The sequence below is a fragment of the Rhineura floridana genome, chromosome 4 (genome assembly GCF_030035675.1).
Source record: "Rhineura floridana isolate rRhiFlo1 chromosome 4, rRhiFlo1.hap2, whole genome shotgun sequence".
NCBI classification, from domain to species: Eukaryota; Metazoa; Chordata; class Lepidosauria; order Squamata; family Rhineuridae; genus Rhineura; species Rhineura floridana.
In genome coordinates this window covers 98,487,944-98,510,362 of record NC_084483.1, presented here as the reverse complement: position 1 = coordinate 98,510,362, position 22,419 = coordinate 98,487,944, and the positions used below count along the sequence as shown (strand labels likewise).

General features: G+C 40.0%; 1 protein-coding gene across 10 annotated transcripts in view; it reads right to left on the bottom strand.

Moving 5' to 3' along the window:
- NCOA7 (nuclear receptor coactivator 7) overlaps nucleotides 1–22,419 on the bottom strand; it is a 123,242-nt gene that overhangs the window by 28,937 nt on the left and 71,886 nt on the right. For 8 of the 10 annotated variants that reach the window (XM_061623769.1, XM_061623773.1, XM_061623768.1 and 5 more), the window contains 7 exons: nucleotides 21,752–21,831; nucleotides 17,722–17,829; nucleotides 10,961–11,071; nucleotides 10,432–10,557; nucleotides 9,099–9,283; nucleotides 5,921–6,936; nucleotides 3,316–3,484 (listed from right to left, as the gene is read on the bottom strand). In XM_061623769.1, coding sequence (XP_061479753.1) covers nucleotides 3,316–3,484; nucleotides 5,921–6,936; nucleotides 9,099–9,283; nucleotides 10,432–10,557; nucleotides 10,961–11,071; nucleotides 17,722–17,829; nucleotides 21,752–21,831 — 1,795 coding nt within the window. The remainder of the gene's footprint in view (nucleotides 1–3,315; nucleotides 3,485–5,920; nucleotides 6,937–9,098; nucleotides 9,284–10,431; nucleotides 10,558–10,960; nucleotides 11,072–17,721; nucleotides 17,830–21,751; nucleotides 21,832–22,419) is intronic. The other 2 variants (XM_061623774.1, XM_061623766.1) reach the window with 1 other exon arrangement.

Here is a 22,419-nt window from a genome sequence, read left to right as displayed (position 1 = left end):
GGAAGAGGGTAGGTTTGATCATTTGCATGCTTATTGAGTTCAGTGAGAGTTACTCCTCTGCAATCATGCTTGGGATAGGTGAAAGTGACCACAGAGGGAAGACAGAGGAAAGGCAGGGAGAGGAGGGGGTAAGAGTGGGCGGAAGGGGGAGGGGAAGAGAAGGGCATATTTTATTATTTGCATGCTTATTGAGTTCAGTGGGATTTACTCCCGTGCAATCACGCTTACGATAACTGATACTGATCACAGGAAAGGCGGAGAAGGGGAAAGGAGTGATGGAGTGAGGAGTGGAGGAAGAGGGGAGAACAGAGGGAAGGGGATAGGAGGAAGGAGGAGGGAAGGGTAGGTTTGGCCATTTGCATGCTTATTGAGTTCCATGGAATTTACTCCCGTGCAATCATGCTTAGGATAGGTGAATGACTTGCTGGGAAAAACAGAAGGGAGTAGAAAAAAAGGAAGGCCAAACAAGAGATGGATTGATTCCATAAAGGAAGCCACAGACCTGAACTTACAAGGTCTGAACAGGGTGGTTCATGACAGATGCTCTTGGAGGTCACTGATTCATAGGGTCGCCATAAGTCGTAATCGACTTGAAGGCACATAGCAACAACAACAATCCACCTTGGAAAGCGCACTCTGGGTGAGAGGCAGATGATGATGATGATGATGAAGATGATGATGATGATTACTACATTGTTCCAATATTGCACACTTTTTAAATGAGGTATTTTTCTGGCTTGGGGAGTGGGGAGAGACAATTTCCAGGGAAAACGGCTCAAGAGAGAAGACTTGAACCTCTCCTCTCCACATGTCCAGATCAGGACGACACTTACTTCGGAGTAAACAAAACACATATACTGCATTGCATAATTAATGTAACATGCAGTTTGACCTCAATCAATCAATCAATCAATCACACACACACACTCCACACACACACACACACTCGCTTTGGTGCACAACCAGAGGCAAGCAGAGCAACTTTGAGAAAGAAAGGGTTGTTTTTCTTCCAGGGCATCCTTGCACAAATGTATTAACTGCAGGGATGGACCAGGATTGGCACAGGCTGAAGCCCATATAGACTGAGAGGATGGGATGTGTTTCATCAGCTCAACTGATCTCTGAAATAAGAGCTATGCCATTAGCCCATGTTCATTACTCATTCTCCAATAGTACCTGAACTTTAAATCCTTCTGGAGCAGGTTCTGCTTTGCAATCTTCCAGTGCTTTATAAGCAGTGATAACTGCCTCTTGCAAACTACTAACCTAGCATCCATATCAAACACATACGAAAATAACACAGCTTATTGATACTTACTCCCCAGAGCTGTTGACATTCCCCATTGCAAGATACACAATGAAGAACCTTCAGCCAGCTGGCCAGATGCAATGGTATAGCTTGGTCAATATGAACATTCAAGCACAGCAAAGAAGAACCCTTATAAGGCATACTTCTTTAATGATTATTCCTTCTAAAGTTACGTGCCAAAGATAAGGGCTGCTCCTATTTCACAATCACAATGCAACAGTGGCAAGTCACTGATTAATGAAACTTCATTGTCTAAGTTGACAAAGTAATGTATGTTTTGGGAGAGTACTTAGCTCCATGTCCAAAATCATGCAGAGGATAGATGTGTCCAACAGAAGAAGCCAAAAGCTTCAACTGTGACATGGTGTGTGCACTATTGCAAAGTAAGCCATATCGATGGCGGCATAATCCATCAGCAAGCTTATCAGCTGCAAAACTTCATTTTCAGGATGGATAGCATGCAAGTTTGTTGCAGAAAAAATAACAAAGAGTCTCATAACATTTCAAATACTAACACATATATTATGGCATAAGCTTGCAATGCCAAGAATCAAATGATTTCATTTTGTTATTAGAGCGCTCAAAATGTTGTTATGGATCATGCTTCGTATCAAGAAATGAGTTGCAATATGAATAACACACAACACAGATCTTAATATTAAAAAAATAATCTTGGAACAATTCTAAGAACGAATGGAATATGTGAATGACACATGTATAAATGAAAGAGCTGCAGTTGTGGCTCATTTTGCTTCTGTGTCATACAGTCATTTCTTAAGTATCATTCGCTCTTCAGCTGTGGAAAGAATCTAAGGTGCTTCCTTCCTCAAACACAATTTTTTTTCTGCAAAGCCTTTCCTGCGCTGTTATTACTCTTACACTATTTTTCACACACATTTATTGAGGCATTTATTGTCAAAGTTGTTTTAAGACCAAACTAGTTATGTCACTAAACACATCATGTGCAATCATATTAGTTTTTTAAAAACCAGTTAAAAAAAATAGCCATCACAAGGGTAATTTTCATCAGGACCACTGTGCACAGAGAGAGAGGTCTAATTATTTCCTCTCCCACCATGGCCCTAGAGAAAATCACTCTCTTCCCCACCCCACCCAGATGCCCTGGAGGGAAGCTCCCATGAGATTCCAGTCTACCAACACAAATCCCAGGTCTTCTAAAGAAAACATCAACTAACATCACTGCAAGCAACACATGTAGCTTCTGATCTAGTTTGGCCTCTGAACACTAGTTGTTGCTGTTGTTAATTAAATTTCTTAGTTGCCTTTCTCAAAAATGATCCAAGACAGCTTACAAAAATATAAACATATATGAAGCAGAAATATAAAATATACAAATAATAAAAACAGCAACTGAGCATCAGACAAAGCCTGTGGAGACTGTTCAAAGCCTGATGTAGCCATGAAGATCACTGGGGAACTTTGGATTAGTCACCAGTATTTAGCCTAGCCTACTTCAAAGTGTTGTGAGGGGTAAAATGGGGGGAGGAGGGGACTCATGCCTCTGCCTTGAAGGAAGGATTGAATATAAATGTAATAAATTAATAAATAAAATTAGCACAGGGCCACAATAAAATTGAAACAGACAGAATGTAGACTTTGCATTAAGACTTATTTTTTAGTTTCATCTCTCACTAAAGCTTTGCAATGCACAAACATGGCTTCTTCTTTTGTTCTTTAAGAGGGCATAAAGAAAAGGGGAGAACTGTGACACTTATCACTAATCATATCACAATTATCAACTAGTTGTATAATCAGACTCCACAAAGCAAATCATAATAAACTGAATGTGCCCCAGAGAGGAGGGAACAACAAGTATTTGTAGGAACAAACCAAGTTGTTCAGATCAATTTATATGATGTCAGTCATAAAACAATAACATGGAGAAATGAAGTGCCCCTGTGCAGAAGAACATAATTGATGGATGGGACACAAGACGTGGTTGTTATAAACTCTGGAAAGGCCCAGAGAGAAAAGTTGCAGCTTACCTTTCTCGTGGAACAGCAAACCAATACTCAGGTTGCTTTCTTCTTTTAGCATACTGCTGAGCCATTGTGGTACTTTGGGAAGTGAAGGACTTCCTCATAGGCTTGCCCACTTTGATGCACAGAAACATCGGAGGGGACTTGCTTCTTTCCTCTTTTGAAGGAAGCATATCTGACTCCAAGAGACCATACAGTTACAACATAGCAAATGTAGCAAGTTGGCTAGGCCAGCTGCACAATTAAGCATTTATTAAGGAAGAACTCTTAAGAATTGCCAAATAGGATTTTGGATTAAATACATTTAATACATTTTAGTTTTTTATATTTTGCCTATTTGGTACTGCCCTTTAATCTGTTTTAACTGTTTTTAATGTTGTGTTTTTAAATTGTTGTAACCTGTCCAGGAACTTCACTGTGAAGAATAGTAAGAAATCTAACTAACTAACTAACTAACTACTACTACTACAGCTAACATAAAAGAAAATGTAAACAAAATATAAATTGCAGTCACAATTTTCCTGGTCTTAGGAAATCAATGAAATTAATTATTTGGTAAAAGAAGAAGAAACTGGCATATGAAATAGCTTGGATACTGTGACCTGCAGAGAAAGGAGATCAAGTGGATTTTAACACAGTTCCTTCAATTATGAAAATTCCTTCCCCCCCCCTTTTTTTTTTTTTTACACATTCCCACATTTTAACTACATTCAAGTCTTAGGAAACACACACAGACATACTAGTTCTCATTTTCTGAAGCAACTGCAGCAAGAAAAATACAGTGCCTTGCAAAAGTAATCAGACCCCTGACCAATGCTCTCATATTACTGAATTACAAATGGTACATTGTAATTTCGTTCTGTATGATATTTTATTTTGAAACACTGAAACACAACATCAATTATGGCAAGGTGACATTGGTTTTATGTTGGGAAATATTTGTAAGAAGCATAAAAAACTGAAACATGTTGCTTGCAAGTATTCAACCCTGTGCTGTGGAAACTCCCAATTTACATAGATGAAAGAAATTGCCCTGTCGAGGACACAGTTACCTTACCATTGGCCTCCACCTGTGAACCATTAAAGTTACTGTCACATCGTCAGGATAAAAACCCCTCTGTCGAAGGATCGTTAGTCAGGCTGTGGATCTGAAGGACAATGAAGGCCAAAGAACGTTCTACAGAAGTGAGAGGTAATGTAATACAAATGCATACATTAAGAAAGGGGAAAAATAATATCCAAGTGTTTGCGTATCCCAGTGAGCACAGCTGGATCAATAGTGAGAAAGTGGAAGCTGCATCACACCACCCAGGCACTGCCAAGAAAAGGCCATCCCTCAAAATTCAGCGCTTGAACAAGAAGACTTGTGAGAGAAGCCACAGAGAGGCCAACAATCACTTTGAAGGAGCTACAGAGTTCAGTGGCTGGGAGTGGAGTAATGGTGCACCAGTCAACACTATCAAGAGCTCTGCATAAAACTGGCCTGTATGGAAGGGTGGCAAGAAAGAAGCTGTTACTCAAAAAATACCATCTGAAAGCACATCTGGAGTTTGCCAGAAAGCATGAGAGTGCCCCAGCTGCAATGTGGGAAAAGGTTTTGTGGTCAGATGAGACCAAGATAGAGCTTTTTGGCCAAAACTCAAAGCGCTATGCGTGGCACAAACCTAACACTGCCCATGCTTCAAAACACACCATCCCTACAGTAGAGTATGGTGGTGGCAGCATCATGCTGTGGGGATGCTTCTCATCAGCAGGGACTGGGCATCTTGTTAAAACAGAAGGAAGATTGGATTGAGCAAAATACAGGGAAATACTGCAGGAGAACCACAGTCCACTAAAAACTGCAGCTTGTGAGGAAATTCGCTTTTCAGCAGGACAATGATCCCAAGCACGAGGCCAAAGCAACACTGGAGTGGCTCAAGAACAAAAAGGTGAATGCCCAACAGTGAGGCCCAGTCAAAGTCCTGATCTCAATCCTATTGAGAATCCGTGGCGCTCTTTGAAAATTGTGAACCACAAGCAACGTTCAACCAACCTGAACGACCTGGAGCGCATCTGCCAAGATGAATGGGCCAAAATCCCTCTGACACTGTGTGCAAAGCTGGCACATACTTACCCCAAAAGACTTAAAGCTGTTATTGCAGCGAAAGGTGGCTCAACCAAATATTAATGTGTGGGGGTTGAATATTTATGCAAGCAACATATTTCAGTTTTTTATGTTTCTTACAAACATTTCCCAACATAAAACCAATGGTTTTATGTCACCTTACAATAATTGATTTTGAGTTTCATGCTTTCAATATAAAATACCATACAGAACGAATTTACAATGTACCATTTGTAATTCAGTAGTATGAGAGCATTAGTCGGGGTCTGAAATTACAATGTACCATTTGTAATTCAGTAATATGAGAGCATTAATCAGGGGTCTGATTACTTTTGCAAGGCACTGTATAAGAATCAAATACAGACCCATTAATGTTGTGCAGGACATCTATAAAATATAATGAAGCTAGGTTGAAAAGAGCAATTGGAAACAGAAAGATAATTTCTGTCCTTTAATAACACAATGGCAGGGTGCTTTCAGTAAAACTATGAGAAGCAGGCCTACCTTCAATGGGCACTTGGATTCTCTGCAGCAGCCACAGTCTGATTTCAGACTTATTATCTAGCTGAGATGTCAACGATGAGGCTATTGATCCTTCATATTTTTTCTCTGCTGCTGCTGAGCTAACTTCTGACGATGGCTCTTTCCTTTCAGTAGAACATGAATCAGGTCCTGCTGTTTTGCCTTTCACACTTTTAGTGGCTTGGGAATGTGAAGAGCTAAGGGTAAGGTCTATGCCCACTGGTACATTGTTACCCTCTTCCTTGACTTCAGCTTCACATAAATTGTTAGTAGTCTGTGGCTCATCCTTATCTTTACTGAGGTAAAATTCAATAAGTTTGTCTTTATTCAGCTCTTTGTTTGCATCCAGGGCTGTTTCCACCTTATTTGTTGGTGAACTACCCCCCTTGATCATTTCAGGCATCACATCTAGCTTCTCACAGGACTCTAGATCAAGGACATCTTTAAGCACCTCATGTTTTGTCCCTGAAGAATCCATTATTGATTGCTCACAATTTTCTTTATTTGCTGCTTGCAACCAAACTTCCTTTCTCGTTTTACAGTCATTGGGAACATCCACTGTTCCTTCATCTCTGCTCTTTACTGTGCTATTAGTTTGTGATGAATTCTCTTCTAGATCGATAAAGCCATCTTTTTCCAGAAAAGAATTATCTTTGGTTAGGTCCAGAGTAACTCTCTCTACAGAACTTTCTGTAGTATACATTTCCAAAGCCACTCTTTCTGAAGGCTCAGGAGTGATGGAGTCTCTTGGTGTTTCCACTGTCTTGGATGTCACCAGGGAAGAACTTTCAGAAGGTTTACGGAGTTCAAGTTCTGTAGACTTCTTGTCTGAAGGCTGTATTTGTGTAGAATTCAGGGTAACACAGTTGTCTACTTTCTGCTGTTTCTTCTCCTTGTTCATGGATTTAAATTTGCTGAAAGGGTTGATGTCCTTTTCAGAAGCAAGGTCTTCCCACTCACCAGGCCTGTACAGAGGACAAAGATCCTTTGGAATGTCGCTGTCAGGAAAGATGATGTATGTATGTGGAATGTTAAAAATGGAGAACAAAATGAAAACAAAATGAGAACTCAACAAATATTTAAAATAAACAAAACAAATGGCAAAAAAGGAATAATCAACAAAAATGAACCAAAACACCTTTGAAGGAATATGAACTAAACCGAATGGCTTCCTGCAAAATAAAATGCAAGCCAACAAAAATAAGTAGTTATGAAGTTGAAAATACCAGTATAACCAAATATTTGTATTTTGAAGTGTTGTGAAAGTGGAGAAATTGATGTGTTATTAGATATTCTGTAGGTGTTTTTAAGTGTGAGAGGATAAAACACAAGAACTAGTCTGGGTCTTAAAGTTACTACAACAAAAAGACCATAAACTGTATAATTTATCTTCTATGATGGTTTTCAGTCCACCAATAGCAAACAAGTCTCATTTCATCAGCTGAGCCTTTCAGTTAGTACAGGAACAGAAGCTGACTTAAGATATCCAAGCTCTGTTGGTCATGAGGCCAACATGAGAAGCCTCAGAAACTGTAAAATCTAAGATTCTAATATGTGCAAGATTCTTAACATTTTCCTTCTTTTAACTGAAAACATAAGCCCTTGAGGGGGCCAAAGATTCATGCTTTCAAGCTTTTTTCAGCAATCATGAATGCATTTTTTAAAAAATAGATACGAGAACTGTAGAATATTTTGACAAGCTGCCCAACTTGGCTTCAATTAAATAAAGTGAACCTGCACATACCCACAGTGCACTTTTTCTCATCTAGTTCATAAAGATTAATAATGAAAAACTTCCAAATCACACAGAGGATACCTTGTATTCATGAAGTGCTTTCACAACTATGATGCTTCTCGGTAAATGTTCTAAAAAATATGAACATCCTCTCTTTACCTGTGTGCAACCTTTCTCTACCCACTACCTCCCCAATGGCCTAGTCAGGTTAGCAGGCCAGAAAGCTCTTGCTAACGATTGGAAAGCAAACAAAAAGCTTAAGTAAAATGCCATTTATTCTGATTAATGCCTTATTGCCTTACACCAAAGCTTTAGTAGATGAAAAACTATTAAAGGATTATTAAAAGCACTACACACAGAAAGACTAACCAATCAGGAGAATACAGTTGGGAAACCCTATTTAAAGAGCAAGTCGTTGTTTGGATTAGAAGCCTATTTCATTCTTGCACTGCAAGTCAAAGTTGTTGTGGTTTCTTATCAGTTTCAATAAAGTAGCAGTATGAAGTTAATAGCATTTATAGAATCATAGAAAGAGGTTCAAGGACATCAGGCCTAATGATCTGTTCTTGGAGGGGAAGTTCCTTCATACATCTACTCCTATACAAATCAAGTCTATATCATTCAGTGTATGCCAAGGATTTGGAGCTCACAGCACTGAAATTTGTAATGATTACTCTTTAATTAACATTGTGGGACATTTTTCTGAAAAACACATTCAAATGAAGAAACTAGTCAACTGAAATCCATACCACTGCCTTCTGAGATCCCTGACACTTCTTTCTTTTCACAATTGCCTTTCTCCCTTTTTCCCATTGATTTTGCCCCTCTTAATTAAAAATTAAGATTTAGGCCCAGTTTTCACATCATTTTTATGATGTGATAAAGTCCTCATAAGGAATTTTTATCTACTTATAATCATGTGGCGAGGTCCTCATGTGAAACAGTAGTTGTATGCAACTAGTCCTGTCAGAATGTTTTTTAAAAACTTGACAAGTTTATGGAAGGCAATGTTTCACATAACATAAAACCCGAAGTCACATTCACGCCATACATTTAAAGTATATAGCTTTCCACAGAATATACTGGGAACTGCAGCTTATCCCTCACAGAACTACATTTCCCAGCATCCTTAAAAAACTACAGTTCCTAGGATTCTTTATGGGAAGCCATGTGCTTTAAGTGTATGGGGTAGATGTAACTCCACAGTATACAAACTTCACCACCTTAAAACAATTGAGTTGTTTGGACCTAGGTTTGCATCATCATTCTTAACAATACACTACTGCTATTTTGCATCTCCCTTTCTTTTCTCATTAGCTGTCTTGTTCCTCAAGTTCTTCAAGGTTCTCCTTTCATTTCCCAGATGGTTGTCCTCCACATCCCACTGGTTACGTTCAAACATGGTCAACAAAGAACACATCTTACGAGGGCAGAGCATCTTTAATCTTCATATGAGATATATCATTGTAGAGCGCAATCGAAACAACCTCCTCCATGGGACAAAGGAGCCCATACTCTTCGCAGCCATTCTCAATAACCAGAGGGTCTGATTTGTGAGGATCAAACATGATGGTGTTCGGAGTGACTATCATGACCCCTCCAACCACACCCTTAAAATAAAAACAAATGGACGTTTAGTACATCAGATTGTCATGATATGTTCAGAGTACACCCAATATCTTCCTGTGTCCTTTATGTTCCCTCTCCCAAGTTCATTATGCACCCCTCCTCCCTGCACTGGAATCATGTTTTCTACCAAAGTGCTCATCTTGAACAGACCAGGTCAACACCCTACTGAAACCAAGCATAGATAAAGATTCCAAGTACTCAAAACACATCTATCTTTGGCAGACAAGGCCAGAGTTATAAAAAGGGATCAAGGTATTTAGATTTTACCCTTGCCTGCAATGAAATGGGAACAACAGCTTGTTCATTAACTAGAGTCAAAATATTATTAGGATTCATGAGTTAACCCAAACCATTTTTTCCTGATTTTGGCTGCTCCCATGACACCTAGCAGGGCCCCTTTCTCATATTAGCATGACTTCAGTTTTTAGGCTGATAATTCTCAGTAGGAAGTGTGGATGGTTATAGTATGCAGAAGGCAAAAAGAAAATGTTCCATTTAAATGGCTCTGTTTTAAGCTTAGGTACATGTTACATGCATACTCGTGAAAGAAACGTCCCCACAAGAAATACAGTTGATAGGTCTAGCACAGAAAACAATGACATTAATAAGAACTCATTAAAGGCAACTTGTGACTCACAAAGCCAAACATAGCCTGCCAGCCACAAATAGTGGCTCAGCTGGGCCTTAACATGCCTGCTTTTTACTGCCCGTCTTAAATTGTAAAACAGCATGGGGTGGGAGGGGAGGAAAATTGACAAGCTCTCAGAAGAGTCTAAAACATAGCTGGTAGCCTGCATTCAGCTTGGTGGTTTCAGACGATGTGCATACCTGAATCAAAAGGTTCAGAACCTGTATTCTGATTCAGTCAAACACATCCCCCTGAAATGATTATCTTTCCTGATGGGTCTTTCACAAAATACTTTATCTTGTTCCAAGAAGCATCTTAATCAATGTTCTCAAAACATTATTGGTCAATGCTAGGTAATTGAGAAACTTAGGTTAACATCATTAAAAGATCTGATTACCTTTATCGTCTATGAATAACAGTTCCAACATCTGCACACCTTACGGCACTCTACCTAGCCATACATACACACCTGATGCAAAAGAAACCATTATAATCCTCTACCTTGCCATCTGTGAAGTATCGACAGTTCATTTTTAAAAACTTGACAACTATTGGCTCATCTTCCTCTGAGGTGGAGGACAGGACTCTTTGGATTGGTTTGCAAGCCTTTCTTGCTAAGTCAGCATCCTTTAAAAATAAAAGTATTTTTCAAAAATCAGCAACTTTGATCAAACAATTCAATATGTGGCATATAGCTGTGGAACCCCATCAAGTGGCTCTCATAATGTGCAACGTGCACCCAAGTCTGTTGCACATTTGTTAAGCAATTCCACTCTTTTCAAGAAACCCCAAAACTATAATATCAAAAGATAGTTTATCTGCTTAATTGATTAACCAGTGCTTGATAAACAGAGTTTTGCATGATGTCTTACTGAAAAAAGAATTTTAAAAATCTTGTGGCATCTCAAAAGATAACAAATTTATTATGGCATGAGCTTTGGTATACTAGTATTCACTTCCCAGAAAAAAAGTGGTTCATCTTAAAGTGCTTTTTCGCTGCAACAGATTCTGAGTAACATAGAAGTCTTACCGGAAGTTTATCATACTCTGCATCTGATGAGGAAGGTGAAACAGCAGCACCAGGACTTGAAGCTAGTTTTGCAGCAGTGGAAATAGGCTTACTATCTGGTACATACAGAACCTAGATGAACCCCACCACACACACACAAAACAATTAGAGACACTATGAAGACAGCCAATATATAAAACATTATTATAAAGCATCAAACTATATACACAACTGACAGCTTCCTGCATTTTGTCTCACTCTCACTGCAGGACAGTGACTGTTTTCATTCCTAACAAAAACGGGTGCATAAGGCATTTCTGGAAGTGTGTGGACTTCCCACCATTACAAAAACAGCTGACTTACACAACCATATAGCAAAGCTATTACGCACCTAGTAACTTGTGCATAAAAGCAATGGAAAAGCAACAGTATTTACGGTGCCATCACATGTCTACTTGGAAGTAAATCTAATTAATTCAATGCAACTTACTCCCAGGTAAGTGAGTATGGGACTGCAACCTTAAGCACATATAACTGGATGCAGGATTCCAACCCAGTGTCGAAGTTATCGCAGGTCTGCCTCTGTTGATACACATAACTTCTAACAATGCTCTTCTGTTCAAAGATCACTAAGGGCAGGGTGGGGCAGAACTACAAACATTTTAGAATGAATTATTATGAACTTTAGAATTAAAATCTGTAACGGAACACAATAGCTGGATTTTTTTTTACTCAGAAAAACACAGCTTGTGTTTTGTTTGAAGCTATACAATCTGCTTTATTTATACATTTCAAATATTTTTCAGTAATGATCAGCAACAAGATGCTGGGGGAGGGAAATCTTAATAAAAGTAAGGCGAAAACATTAAAAATAAACAACAGAGGGACGGCAACCCTGGACTTAATCCTCAGTGGGGACCGGGACCTGGTGCGAGATGTGTTGTTGAACCGATTGGGAGCAGTGACCACAGTGCTATTAAATTAAACATACATGTAACTGGCCAATTGCCAAGAAAATCCAACACGGTCACATTTGACTTCAAAAGAGGAAACTTCACAAAAATGAGGGGATTGGTAAAAAGAAAGCTGAAAAACAAAGTCCAGAGGGTCACATCACTCGAAAATGCTTGGAAGTTGTTTAAAAACACTATATTAGAAGCTCAACTGGAGTGCATACCGCAGATCAGAAAAGGTACCGCCAGGGCCAAGAAGATGCCAGCATGGTTAACGAGCAAAGTCAAGGAAGCTCTTAGAGGCAAAAAGTCTTCCTTCAGAAAATGGAAGTCTTGTCCGAATGAAGAAAATAAAAAAGAACACAAACTCTGGCAAAAGAAATGCAAGAAGACAATAAGGGATGCTAAAAAAGAATTTGAGGAGCACATTGCTAAGAACATAAAAACCAACAACAAAAAATTCTATAAATACATTCAAAGCAGGAGACCATCTAGGGAGGCGATTGGACCCTTGGATGATAAGGGAGTCAAAGGTGTACTAAAGAACGATAAGGAGATTGCAGAGAAGCTAAATGAATTCTTTGCATCTGTCTTCACAGTGGAAGATATAGGGCAGATCCCTGAACCTGAACTAACATTTGCAGGAAGGGATTCTGAGGAACTGAGACAAATAGTGGTAACGAGAGAGGAAGTTCTAGGCTTAATGGACAATATAAAAACTGACAAATCACCGGGCCCAGATGGCATCCACCCAAGAGTTCTCAAAGAACTCAAATGTGAAATTGCTGATCTGCTAACTAAAATATGTAACTTGTCCCTCGGGTCCTCCTCCGTGCCTGAGGACTGGAAAGTGGAAATGTAACGCCAATCTTCAAAAAGGGATCCAGAGGGGATCCTGGAAATTACAGGCCAGTTAGCTTAACTTCTGTCCCTGGAAAACTGGTAGAAAGTATTATTAAAGCTAGATTAACTAAGCACATAGAAGAACAAGCCTTGCTGAAGCAAAGCCAGCATGGCTTCTGCAAGGGAAAGTCCTGTCTCAGTAACCTATTAGAATTCTTTGAGAGTGTCAACAAGCATATAGATAGAGGTGATCCAGTGGACATAGTGTACTTAGACTTTCAAAAAGCGTTTGACAAGGTACCTCACCAAAGACTTCTGAGGAAGCTTAGCAGTCATGGAATAAGAGGAGAGGTCCTCTTGTGGATAAGGAATTGGTTAAGAAGCAGAAAGCAGAGAGTAGGAATAAACGGACAGTTCTCCCAAGGGAGGGCTGTAGAAAGTGGAGTCCCTCAAGGATCGGTATTGGGACCTGTACTTTTCAACTTGTTCATTAATGACCTAGAATTAGGAGTGAGCAGTGAAGTGGCCAAGTTTGCTGACGACACTAAATTGTTCAGGGTTGTTAAAACAAAAAGGGATTGTGAAGAGCTCCAGAAAGATCTCTCCAAACTGAGTGAATGGGCGGAAAAATGGCAAATGCAATTCAATATAAACAAGTGTAAAATTATGCATATTGGAGCAAAAAATCTGAATTTCACATATACGCTCATGGGGTCTGAACTGGCGGTGACCAACCAGGAGAGAGACCTCGGGGTTGTAGTGGACAGCACGATGAAAATGTCAACCCAGTGTGCGGCAGCTGTGAAAAAGGCAAATTCCATGCTAGGGATAATTAGGAAAGGTATTGAAAATAAAACAGCCGATATCATAATGCCGTTGTATAAATCTATGGTGCGGACGCATTTGGAATACTGTGTACAGTTCTGGTCACCTCATCTCAAAAAGGATATTATAGAGTTGGAAAAGGTTCAGAAGAGGGCAACCAGAATGATCAAGGGGATGGAGCGACTCCCTTACGAGGAAAGGTTGCAGCATTTGGGGCTTTTTAGTTTAGAGAAAAGGCGGGTCAGAGGAGACATGACAGAAGTGTATAAAATTATGCATGGCATTGAGAAAGTGGATAGAGAAAAGTTCTTCTCCCTCTCTCATAATACTAGAACTTGTGGACATTCAAAGAAGCTGAATGTTGGAAGATTCAGGACAGACAAAAGGAAGTACTTCTTTACTCAGCGCATAGTTAAACTATGGAATTTGCTCCCACAAGATGCAGTAATGGCCACCAGCTTGGACGGCTTTAAAAGAAGATTAGACAAATTCATGGAGGACAGGGCTATCAATGGCTACTAGCCGTGATGGCTGTGCTGTGCCACCCTAGTCAGAGGCAGCATGCTTCTGAAAACCAGTTGCCGGAAGTCTCAGGAGGGGAGAGTGTTCTTGCACTCGGGTCCTGCTTGCGGGCTTCCCCCAGGCACCTGGTTGGCCACTGTGAGAACAGGATGCTGGACTAGATGGGCCACTGGCCTGATCCAGCAGGCTCTTCTTATGTTCTTATCAAATTTATTTTTAAACCTTGGAGTCTCGACTGAATCCCCCCATAATTTGCTCTGTCATTCCATATAATGGTTAAGTTTTCTATGCTGAAACAAATACACTGATGTATTGGTGTAACAGGTATATTTTTTGAGAGCTAGAAGTAAGTAAAGTGCACAGCTTGCTAAGCCTTGTAAAAATATAGGAATACTACTGGTAGCTTAAAATATGTCATGATCAATTTTGGGGGGATAGGAATGGGTTGCTGCCCAAATTAGATTAACACAGTAGTGTCTAATGCAGGGATTGGCAACCCGAAGCCTTCAGTCTAATTTCATGTGGTCCTCAGCTTATGTCATGCAAGTGGCAAGGAAGATAAAAGGTTTGGCCATCACTACCCCATACTCTCACACACTTTCTCTCTCTCTCTCTCAAAAGCATAATGTCTCCGCTCTTTTCCTTCTCTCTCTTTCCTCCCTACCCTCTCTTTCCCTCTTGAGGTTACTGGGAGAGAAACAATGCTGGCATGTGGACCTGAAAGTACTACCTCCAAGGGAATCGGTTCCTGATGAAATAAAGATTGCCCACTCCTGGGCCACTGCTAAACATCTCTTAAACCAGGTGAAGATCTTTTTATTTGTCCACATGTTCCAGCACATCACCAAGCTCCTTTTCACTATTTTTTTATGGGTGATACTAAGTTTACTCCTCGTAGGGACTTATTTTCATTAATTTCAGTTAATTTTATGAGCTGGTGGGGAGGGCTTCTTCCATTGTTTTATTAATTTTTGTGAGCTGTTCTGGAACTCTTGCAAACACCAAATAAATAAAACTGATAATACAACAACAACAACAACAACAACATCTAGTAGCCTTGGCTGCAACAGGTAACCTTATTACCTTAGCATTGTACTAGGTCTTGTGATGTCATACTGTAAGCTAGCAACTCTTTAAATATCCTTCAGGGCCAAATTACCATCTCTATTAGGGTAATAGAGTATGCTATTACTATTCGCTGAGCGGAGCACTCCTGTCCTCTATTAGCTGAATGCTTAGCAGGCCTTGTGCCTAATACGCTGTTTTCCTCCTGTAGCTACAGAAAATATTGCTTGTGAATAGCCATTTTGGATGTCTTTGTAGCATTAAATACCTAGTGAGACTCCTCCTAGAATGTGGGATAGCAGCACAATACATCACTACAACACTGCTAAATGCATATTACTATCAAGATCACCAGATTTATATATATATATTTGAGATATTTACACGATACTTTTCAGTTTACAAAACTCCCAGGACATGTAACAATTTAAAAAATGCAAGAAAAAATATACAAAACATTAATAGAAACATAAAAACAAGTCAGAGGAGTACAGATGGGAAAATCCATTGAAACAGTTGGTGATAACCAGCTACGTGATGTGCTGGACAGCATGAGCAAATAAAAAGGGTTCCATCTGGTGTTTTGTGTGCATGTGTGTTTTATCTATAGTTTATTAGTTTTTGCATTATGTCAATAAAAGAGTTTAATTCCTTATTCTCTCTCTCCTCACCCCCCTCCCTCCCTCTGCCTTCATGTCTCTTTTTTGATGTGATTTAAGAGATGCTTAGCAGTAGACACTACCAAGGCTACCTAATGTGGGCAGCAACTGATGCCAGACCTGACATCACGGGTTTCCATGTCATTTAGTCATCTGTTTTTATCTCATGATTTTTGCCAGGGTTTGTAAGCCATTAGCAGTAAGAAAGTATCCCCGCATAAGCCCTATTAAGGTTTCACAGGCTATACACATTATTTACTTCTAGCTCAAGTACAGAGTGGATGAACATCTGACCTCACTTCAAAAAGTATACACACAAAATACACTGGACTCATGCTTTCAGTAAGAAGAGTGTGATAAGGAAACACTGCGCAATTGTTCCACTGGTGGTTATGTAAGGGCTAGATTATTAGGAATGGAGGTGGGGTGAGGGCAGATAAAAGCAAGCTAGGGTGTAGAAAGTTCTAGATCCAGTGAGGTATATGATGCCCAACAGTGCTTTTCAAATCAAATTTTCAAGTGAATCGTAAGATTCCTCAGCAGCTAATAAGGAGGCCTGTCAACAAGAGAGCCAATCATAGTGGATACATAAATGCAGGGGAGTTTGGGACATGTACTAGGGTGAGTTCTCAGTTCATGCAGAGTGACAGTGGCTCAAAAATCATGGCTAGCAGTGCACATGAACTGAGAGGAACACACCCTAGCACACTTCCCAGAGAGTTTTAGGGCCCACACCTCACCCCACACTAGCCCAGCTTTGTATCCTGAATATTTTTGCCCAGCTAGAATGTGTCCTTCAACTTTGATAATCCTCTTTCTTGAAGGATAGAGTGTGGCTGCTTTCACACATGGGGCTGATTGCGTTAGTTTAACGGATTAAAAAGGTAGCGCTTCTGCCCCAGTTTCTAAAATCCCTTTCACACTGCAGTACCTGTTGCGTTAAGGAACAGCAGCTTTTTCAGCTGATATACCGGCATTTTGCACAACTGTCTTTCACACGGCTTGTTTTCATCCCTCACCCATGCACACTGTTCCTCACTGTGTAGGACAGCCTTTCCCAACCAGTATGCCTCCAGATGTTGTTGGACCACAATTCCCATCTTTCCTGACCATTGGCAATGCTGGCTGAGGGAGTTGTGGTCCAACAACATCTGGAGGCACACCAGTTGAAAAAGGCTGGTGCAGGAGGTCTAAGATCTCATCCTGTCACCATGAAAGCCCTCTTCCTTTAGGATCTGACCTTTTAAAATGTTTTAGTTGTATCAAGACAGGGGTATGTGTGAGAAATGCTGCTTCTATCTGCATCAATGCCGGAATACCGGTACAACGTTCATCAGGCAAAAAAAAAAAAAAAATTTGTCAGAATAATGGAATAAAGTACAGTGTGAAAGCAGCCTGTGTGTGTGTGTGTGTGTGTGTAGAAACTAGCCTACTTTAAAATGTATATACATTGCTCCACCCACTATTGCCTCTGGCCCCACCCACAGCTTATGGCACTTGGAAGGTTGCCAAGAAGGGAACGCAACCCTTGAGCTGAAAAAGGTTCCCCACCCCTGATGTATGCAATAGAGCCGCAGGCCAGGGATAGAGTATGTGCTTGCATGCACAAGGTCCTACATTCAATTCCTGACATCGCCAGAGAAAGCCTCCTACCTGAAACCCTGGAAAGCTGCTGCCAGTCAGTATAGACAATAGTGAGCTAGATGGGCCAATGTTCTGCCTCAGCAGCTTCCCGTGTTCCCATAAAACCACCAATTGCTTGCATGGTAAAAGTGGATCTGAAGCTGCTGAACGCCCATGCCATTTATTAAGGTGCAGGGTTACTTCCATGGTTGTGGTTATTTCAAAAATTATTTCAGAACAGTCTTTTTAATTAGTATAGATCAAATCTTTCAGAAAATGGGATTTAAATTACCTGGCCTGGAACAATTGTGTGTGTGAAAAGCTTATTGAGTTCCACCAGTTTATTTGGAGTGATGTTAAACTTCAGAGCTATACTGTTTAGGGTATCTTGGCTTCCAGCCTGAGGGGGAAAAATAGGAAAGATTAAAATTAGCACATGTTGCCATCAATCATGGCTGTTTAAAAACAAATACAAAATCTAGAGTTTAGAAGACCATTTCATTGATTAGAGAGAAATAACAAAGTTATGAAGCACCTTACATTTCTAAATAGACTCAAATCCAAAAACGTTTATGCTGTAATATATCATTAGCCTTTAATGTGCTATAGGATACCGTATTTCTGCAAAGTGTGTGCAGCCCTACAGAATACAATGAATTTTCTAATTAAATACAAATAAGGCAGCCTCTTTTATGTGAGTGTGTGTTATAAAGTTCATTGATTAAAGAGTTTATTCAGAATATGTTTTCATATAACACCAATTTAAGACCAACAACCCTAAATTCTCTTTTATGGCATTCTAGTGCTTGAATTTGGCCTCTGGGAACAGCCATGATAAATCAAGTGTGCCAGCACATAGAAGTCTTATCTTTATAATACACACTTGGATTAGAAGAAAATACTCCCATCTTTTGAATCGGGACTGAAGGGAGGATTTAACTGCAAGAACCAAAGTGAAAACAAACACTAATATATAGCAAATCAAAAGGATCGCCCCACTTGGGTCTTGGCTTATATCAAGTCGTCAATCATTTATTGGTTTTATAAGAGAAGAGGAAGTTGTATACAGGGCAAACTTGTTTTCTACATGTTGGACATACTCCATTGAGCCACTGCATGCGTAATAGAGCTTGAGCATATAGAGTGTCTTGTACCTTCCTCCTCTTTCTTTCTTCTTGCACATCTATTCACTCAGAAGCCTCTTGCCTTTAATGAGAAGAGCTCTGACTTTTGTGGATAATGAGCACATCAATTCTATGTGCCGCAGTTTTTAAAAAAACTTATTTGATACTAGAGATCTGAGGCATTCAGGCAACCACCACCCATTCACACAGTCAAGGCTAGCATCCACAACCCATCTTTCATTAACTCAGAGAGTGAGCAACAATATTATGTTTGTAGCAGTTCCTGACATGGGGGTACGGATGTCCTGATAGAGCCAGGTACTCACATGGAAGGCAGGTATGCACATAGAGTGAGGAAGGGCTATAGCTCCGTGGTAGAGCCTCTGCCTTGCATGCAGAAGGTCCCAGGTTCAATCCCTAGCATCTCCAGGTAGGTCTGGGAGAGACTCCGACAATACTGAGCTAGATGGTCAGACTCAGTATAAGGCAGCTTCCTTTGTTCCTAGAGTTGCTTCTCACATGCTCTGAATGTACACAGCAGGATGTGTGATCATCAAGCACACAGAGTGTGGGGTTAGCCTGCAAACTCCCATGATCCCTCCCATATTCCTTTTATGTTTTTGCATGGACTGGGTCCAAAGGGTAAAGGCACGCACATGGGCAGTGGCAACAGCAGTGAAGAAGAGGTGACCCCACTGAGCACATTTTGGCCAGGGGCCCCCCAAAATCTGCAGCAAGCACCAGAAGAACCCCCAGTTATAAGGGGCAAAATAGAATTCTCAAACCACCCATTTATCTTCCTGTTTTCATGCTCTCACCTAGGGAATGAGACAATGAGCAAAGGGAAGTAAATCAATATGGAGGATGTTATCCTCACAGAAAATATCGCTATAACAACTACTGACTTCCATAGATCTGAAGCCATACAGCACTGGAACAGAAGCAGCACCGACAGCCATAGGTCCTTGTGAAAAACTTAGGCTTCATTAAGAGTGCAAGTGTGCCTACACACTATTTCCTTGCTTGTTCATTATATATTTTTAAATCAACTTACCAGAACTCAAAATGTTCAAGACAGCACAGAGGTCAACACTTATACTTTCATTGTGCTTATGAAGACCATAATGGTTGAATGCCCAGTATAACTAGTGCTCCTTACTTGCTCTAGTATGGCAGAAAAAGTTTCAGCTGATAGAAGAAAGGGGTGGGCGGCTTGTTAGTCTGGCACTGAGGGACCTCCCCAGAAAAAAACTGAAAAAGGTAGGAGCCAATTTATTATTTATTTATTTATTATTTTATTTATTACATTTATTTCCCACCTTTCCTCCAAGGAGCTCAAGGTGGCGCATATGGTGCTTCTCCCTCTCCATTTTATCCTTACAACAACCCTGTGAGGTAGGTTAGGCTGAGAGGCTGTGACTGGCCCAAAGTCACCCAGCAAGCTTCATGGCGGAGTGGGGATTTGAACCCTGGACTCCTAGGTTCCAGTACAGCACTCTGACCACTACACAGAACAGCTTTGCAAAATTAACACAAATCTGTGAATAATTTTTGAACTCTGCAGAAATCAAATTACACTACAGCTATGCTTATTCTCTGCTATTTTCCATTCAGAATGTACAGTGCATTTCCATAGATATTTATTCAGAAGGAAGTCTCTGTGTTCAGTGGGACTTACTTCCTAGTGAGGGATACCAGGGTTGTAGCCTTAGAATATGAAAAGCTTATCAGCAGCTGACAAATTTTGATACATACACAAAAATCATCTAAACTTTTTTTTTTGGATTCACAAGAACAAGAAAGTTGGGATTTTTAGCATTTTAACAAGAGTTTGCAAGTCAGACAGAAGTAGTAAAATGGTAGATGTAGCCTGTGTCCTTCTGTTGCCCAGATATCATTATAATTTTTTTCCCACTGTGATTTTCTGTTTTTACCATTTCTTAATAATGAGTTGATAACGGCTTTGAAATCACAGCTATTAAATCTGGTTGGTTATGTGAGCTCTTAGCATAATTAAGGTATGAACACATTGAATAACTGAAATGTTGATGTCATATGTATGCATTGTATAATTTTGAAATTAATAAAAATAATTTTAAAAAACATGTCATAAAAATGTTCTTGTTTATTACAGCAATATGTGCCCCTACAGCTACTGCTGGAATACTGTCAGTGTTAAGCCCTGAACAGGCAATTCATGAATGTCTCTCTCCCATGAATATTCCCTTTCCTCCAAATTGCTATTTGCCTCTGAAGGTGCCACTGTAGCAAACAGCTGGGGTATGGCCAATTTTTGGCAAGAAAGAGATGCACCACCACCTGTTCCCACACACCACGATCCCAGTCCAGATCGGGGGACCTGCAGCTGCTGTTTCTGAAAGAGCCACATATATCTGCTGTAATGGTGGAGGGCACACATGTTATGCTTGCACACACGTATGCGCACACAGGGGAGAGAGAGGGAGAGACAGAGAGAGAGAGAGAGAGAGAGAGAGAGAATGAGAGAGAGAGAGAGAGAGAATGAGAGAGAGAGAGAGAGAGAATGCAGTAACTGACAAGACATTTGCCAAGTTGTAATTGAGACTAGGCTCTCCACTTCAGAGTCACCAGGCTTTTGGGGCTAATGGGCACATTTGGAATTTTGAGAAAGTGCTGTGGGTGTGGCATAACACAAAATGGGTGTCAAATCTAAAAGAGCAGAAAAAGAAACAGAACCACAAAATAATGCAGGGGTGCCATCCCCCCAGTGCGGAAAAAACACCTAGATCAACTACCACCACACTCACTGAAAGAGAGATCTTTGAACCTCTCCTCTATTCAAAACAAAACGAAGGGTAATAACCCAATCTTGGCATCCAATGAAATGTGGGCATGTTTAAAAGGAGCTGCTCAGTGTAGGTGAGGCTGAGTCAGTGCAATCAAGAACTGAGCAAGAAGAGCAAACAATCTCTCGTCCACTGTGGATTTTTGAGGGGATATTTACTGAAACCTTTTGTGGACAGCACAGGAGGTACTGGTGGACACACAGGTGCCCCCTCCTCTATTTATTCTCAAGAAAAGGATCACTTCCCCTTGCGAATAGGATAAAAACAAAAAACAAGATAAAACTAGATGCAGAGAAATTTCATAGCATGGGATGGAGTGGGCATTCCACCTCCAAAAATATTCATGCAATAAATTCTGTGTAGCCAGTCTTACCGTATATTCTATTGTACCATGCGGTTTCTGAGAGACCATTTTCTTTTCTTTCTTCTCATTGGTTTTGGTTTGATGGTCATCTGAAAGAGAAACCGCAAAACCATTCACCTAAAATGTGAAAAACTTTAAAATCACTAATCTGTCAGCATAAGCAAAATTTTACAGCGGTAAAATGACAAACTAGTTATGTCTTAACCACTAGAATTAAATATAAAACTGGGGATTGATTCTCACAGAAAAACTGTTTTTACATATGATAGTTTATTGCTATTTATTTCTCCAACTATAGATCATTCCCATCTCTCATCTTTCATATTTGCTGCCCTGGGCTCTTACTGGGAAGAAGGGTGGGATATAAATCTAATAAATAAATAAATATTTGTTCTAAAATCAAGTTGATCCAACACCTTTATTAACACAATTTGGAATTAAATGTGTAACTACAACAGATGAAAAACAATCTTAGCTTTGTGAATCATTATACTTGTCTGTAATCCCAGTTTATAAAACCTTAACAGAGTGATCATTAACACAATACTGATTACCTAAAATGACTAAATGGTCACTTGCTCTTAAGGTAGAACATGTAAACCATTTCCTAAGTCTCTCAAGTAATGAGTGTTTTGTAATCCGATTCCTAACATATTCTCTCACCCGTAGTCCAATAG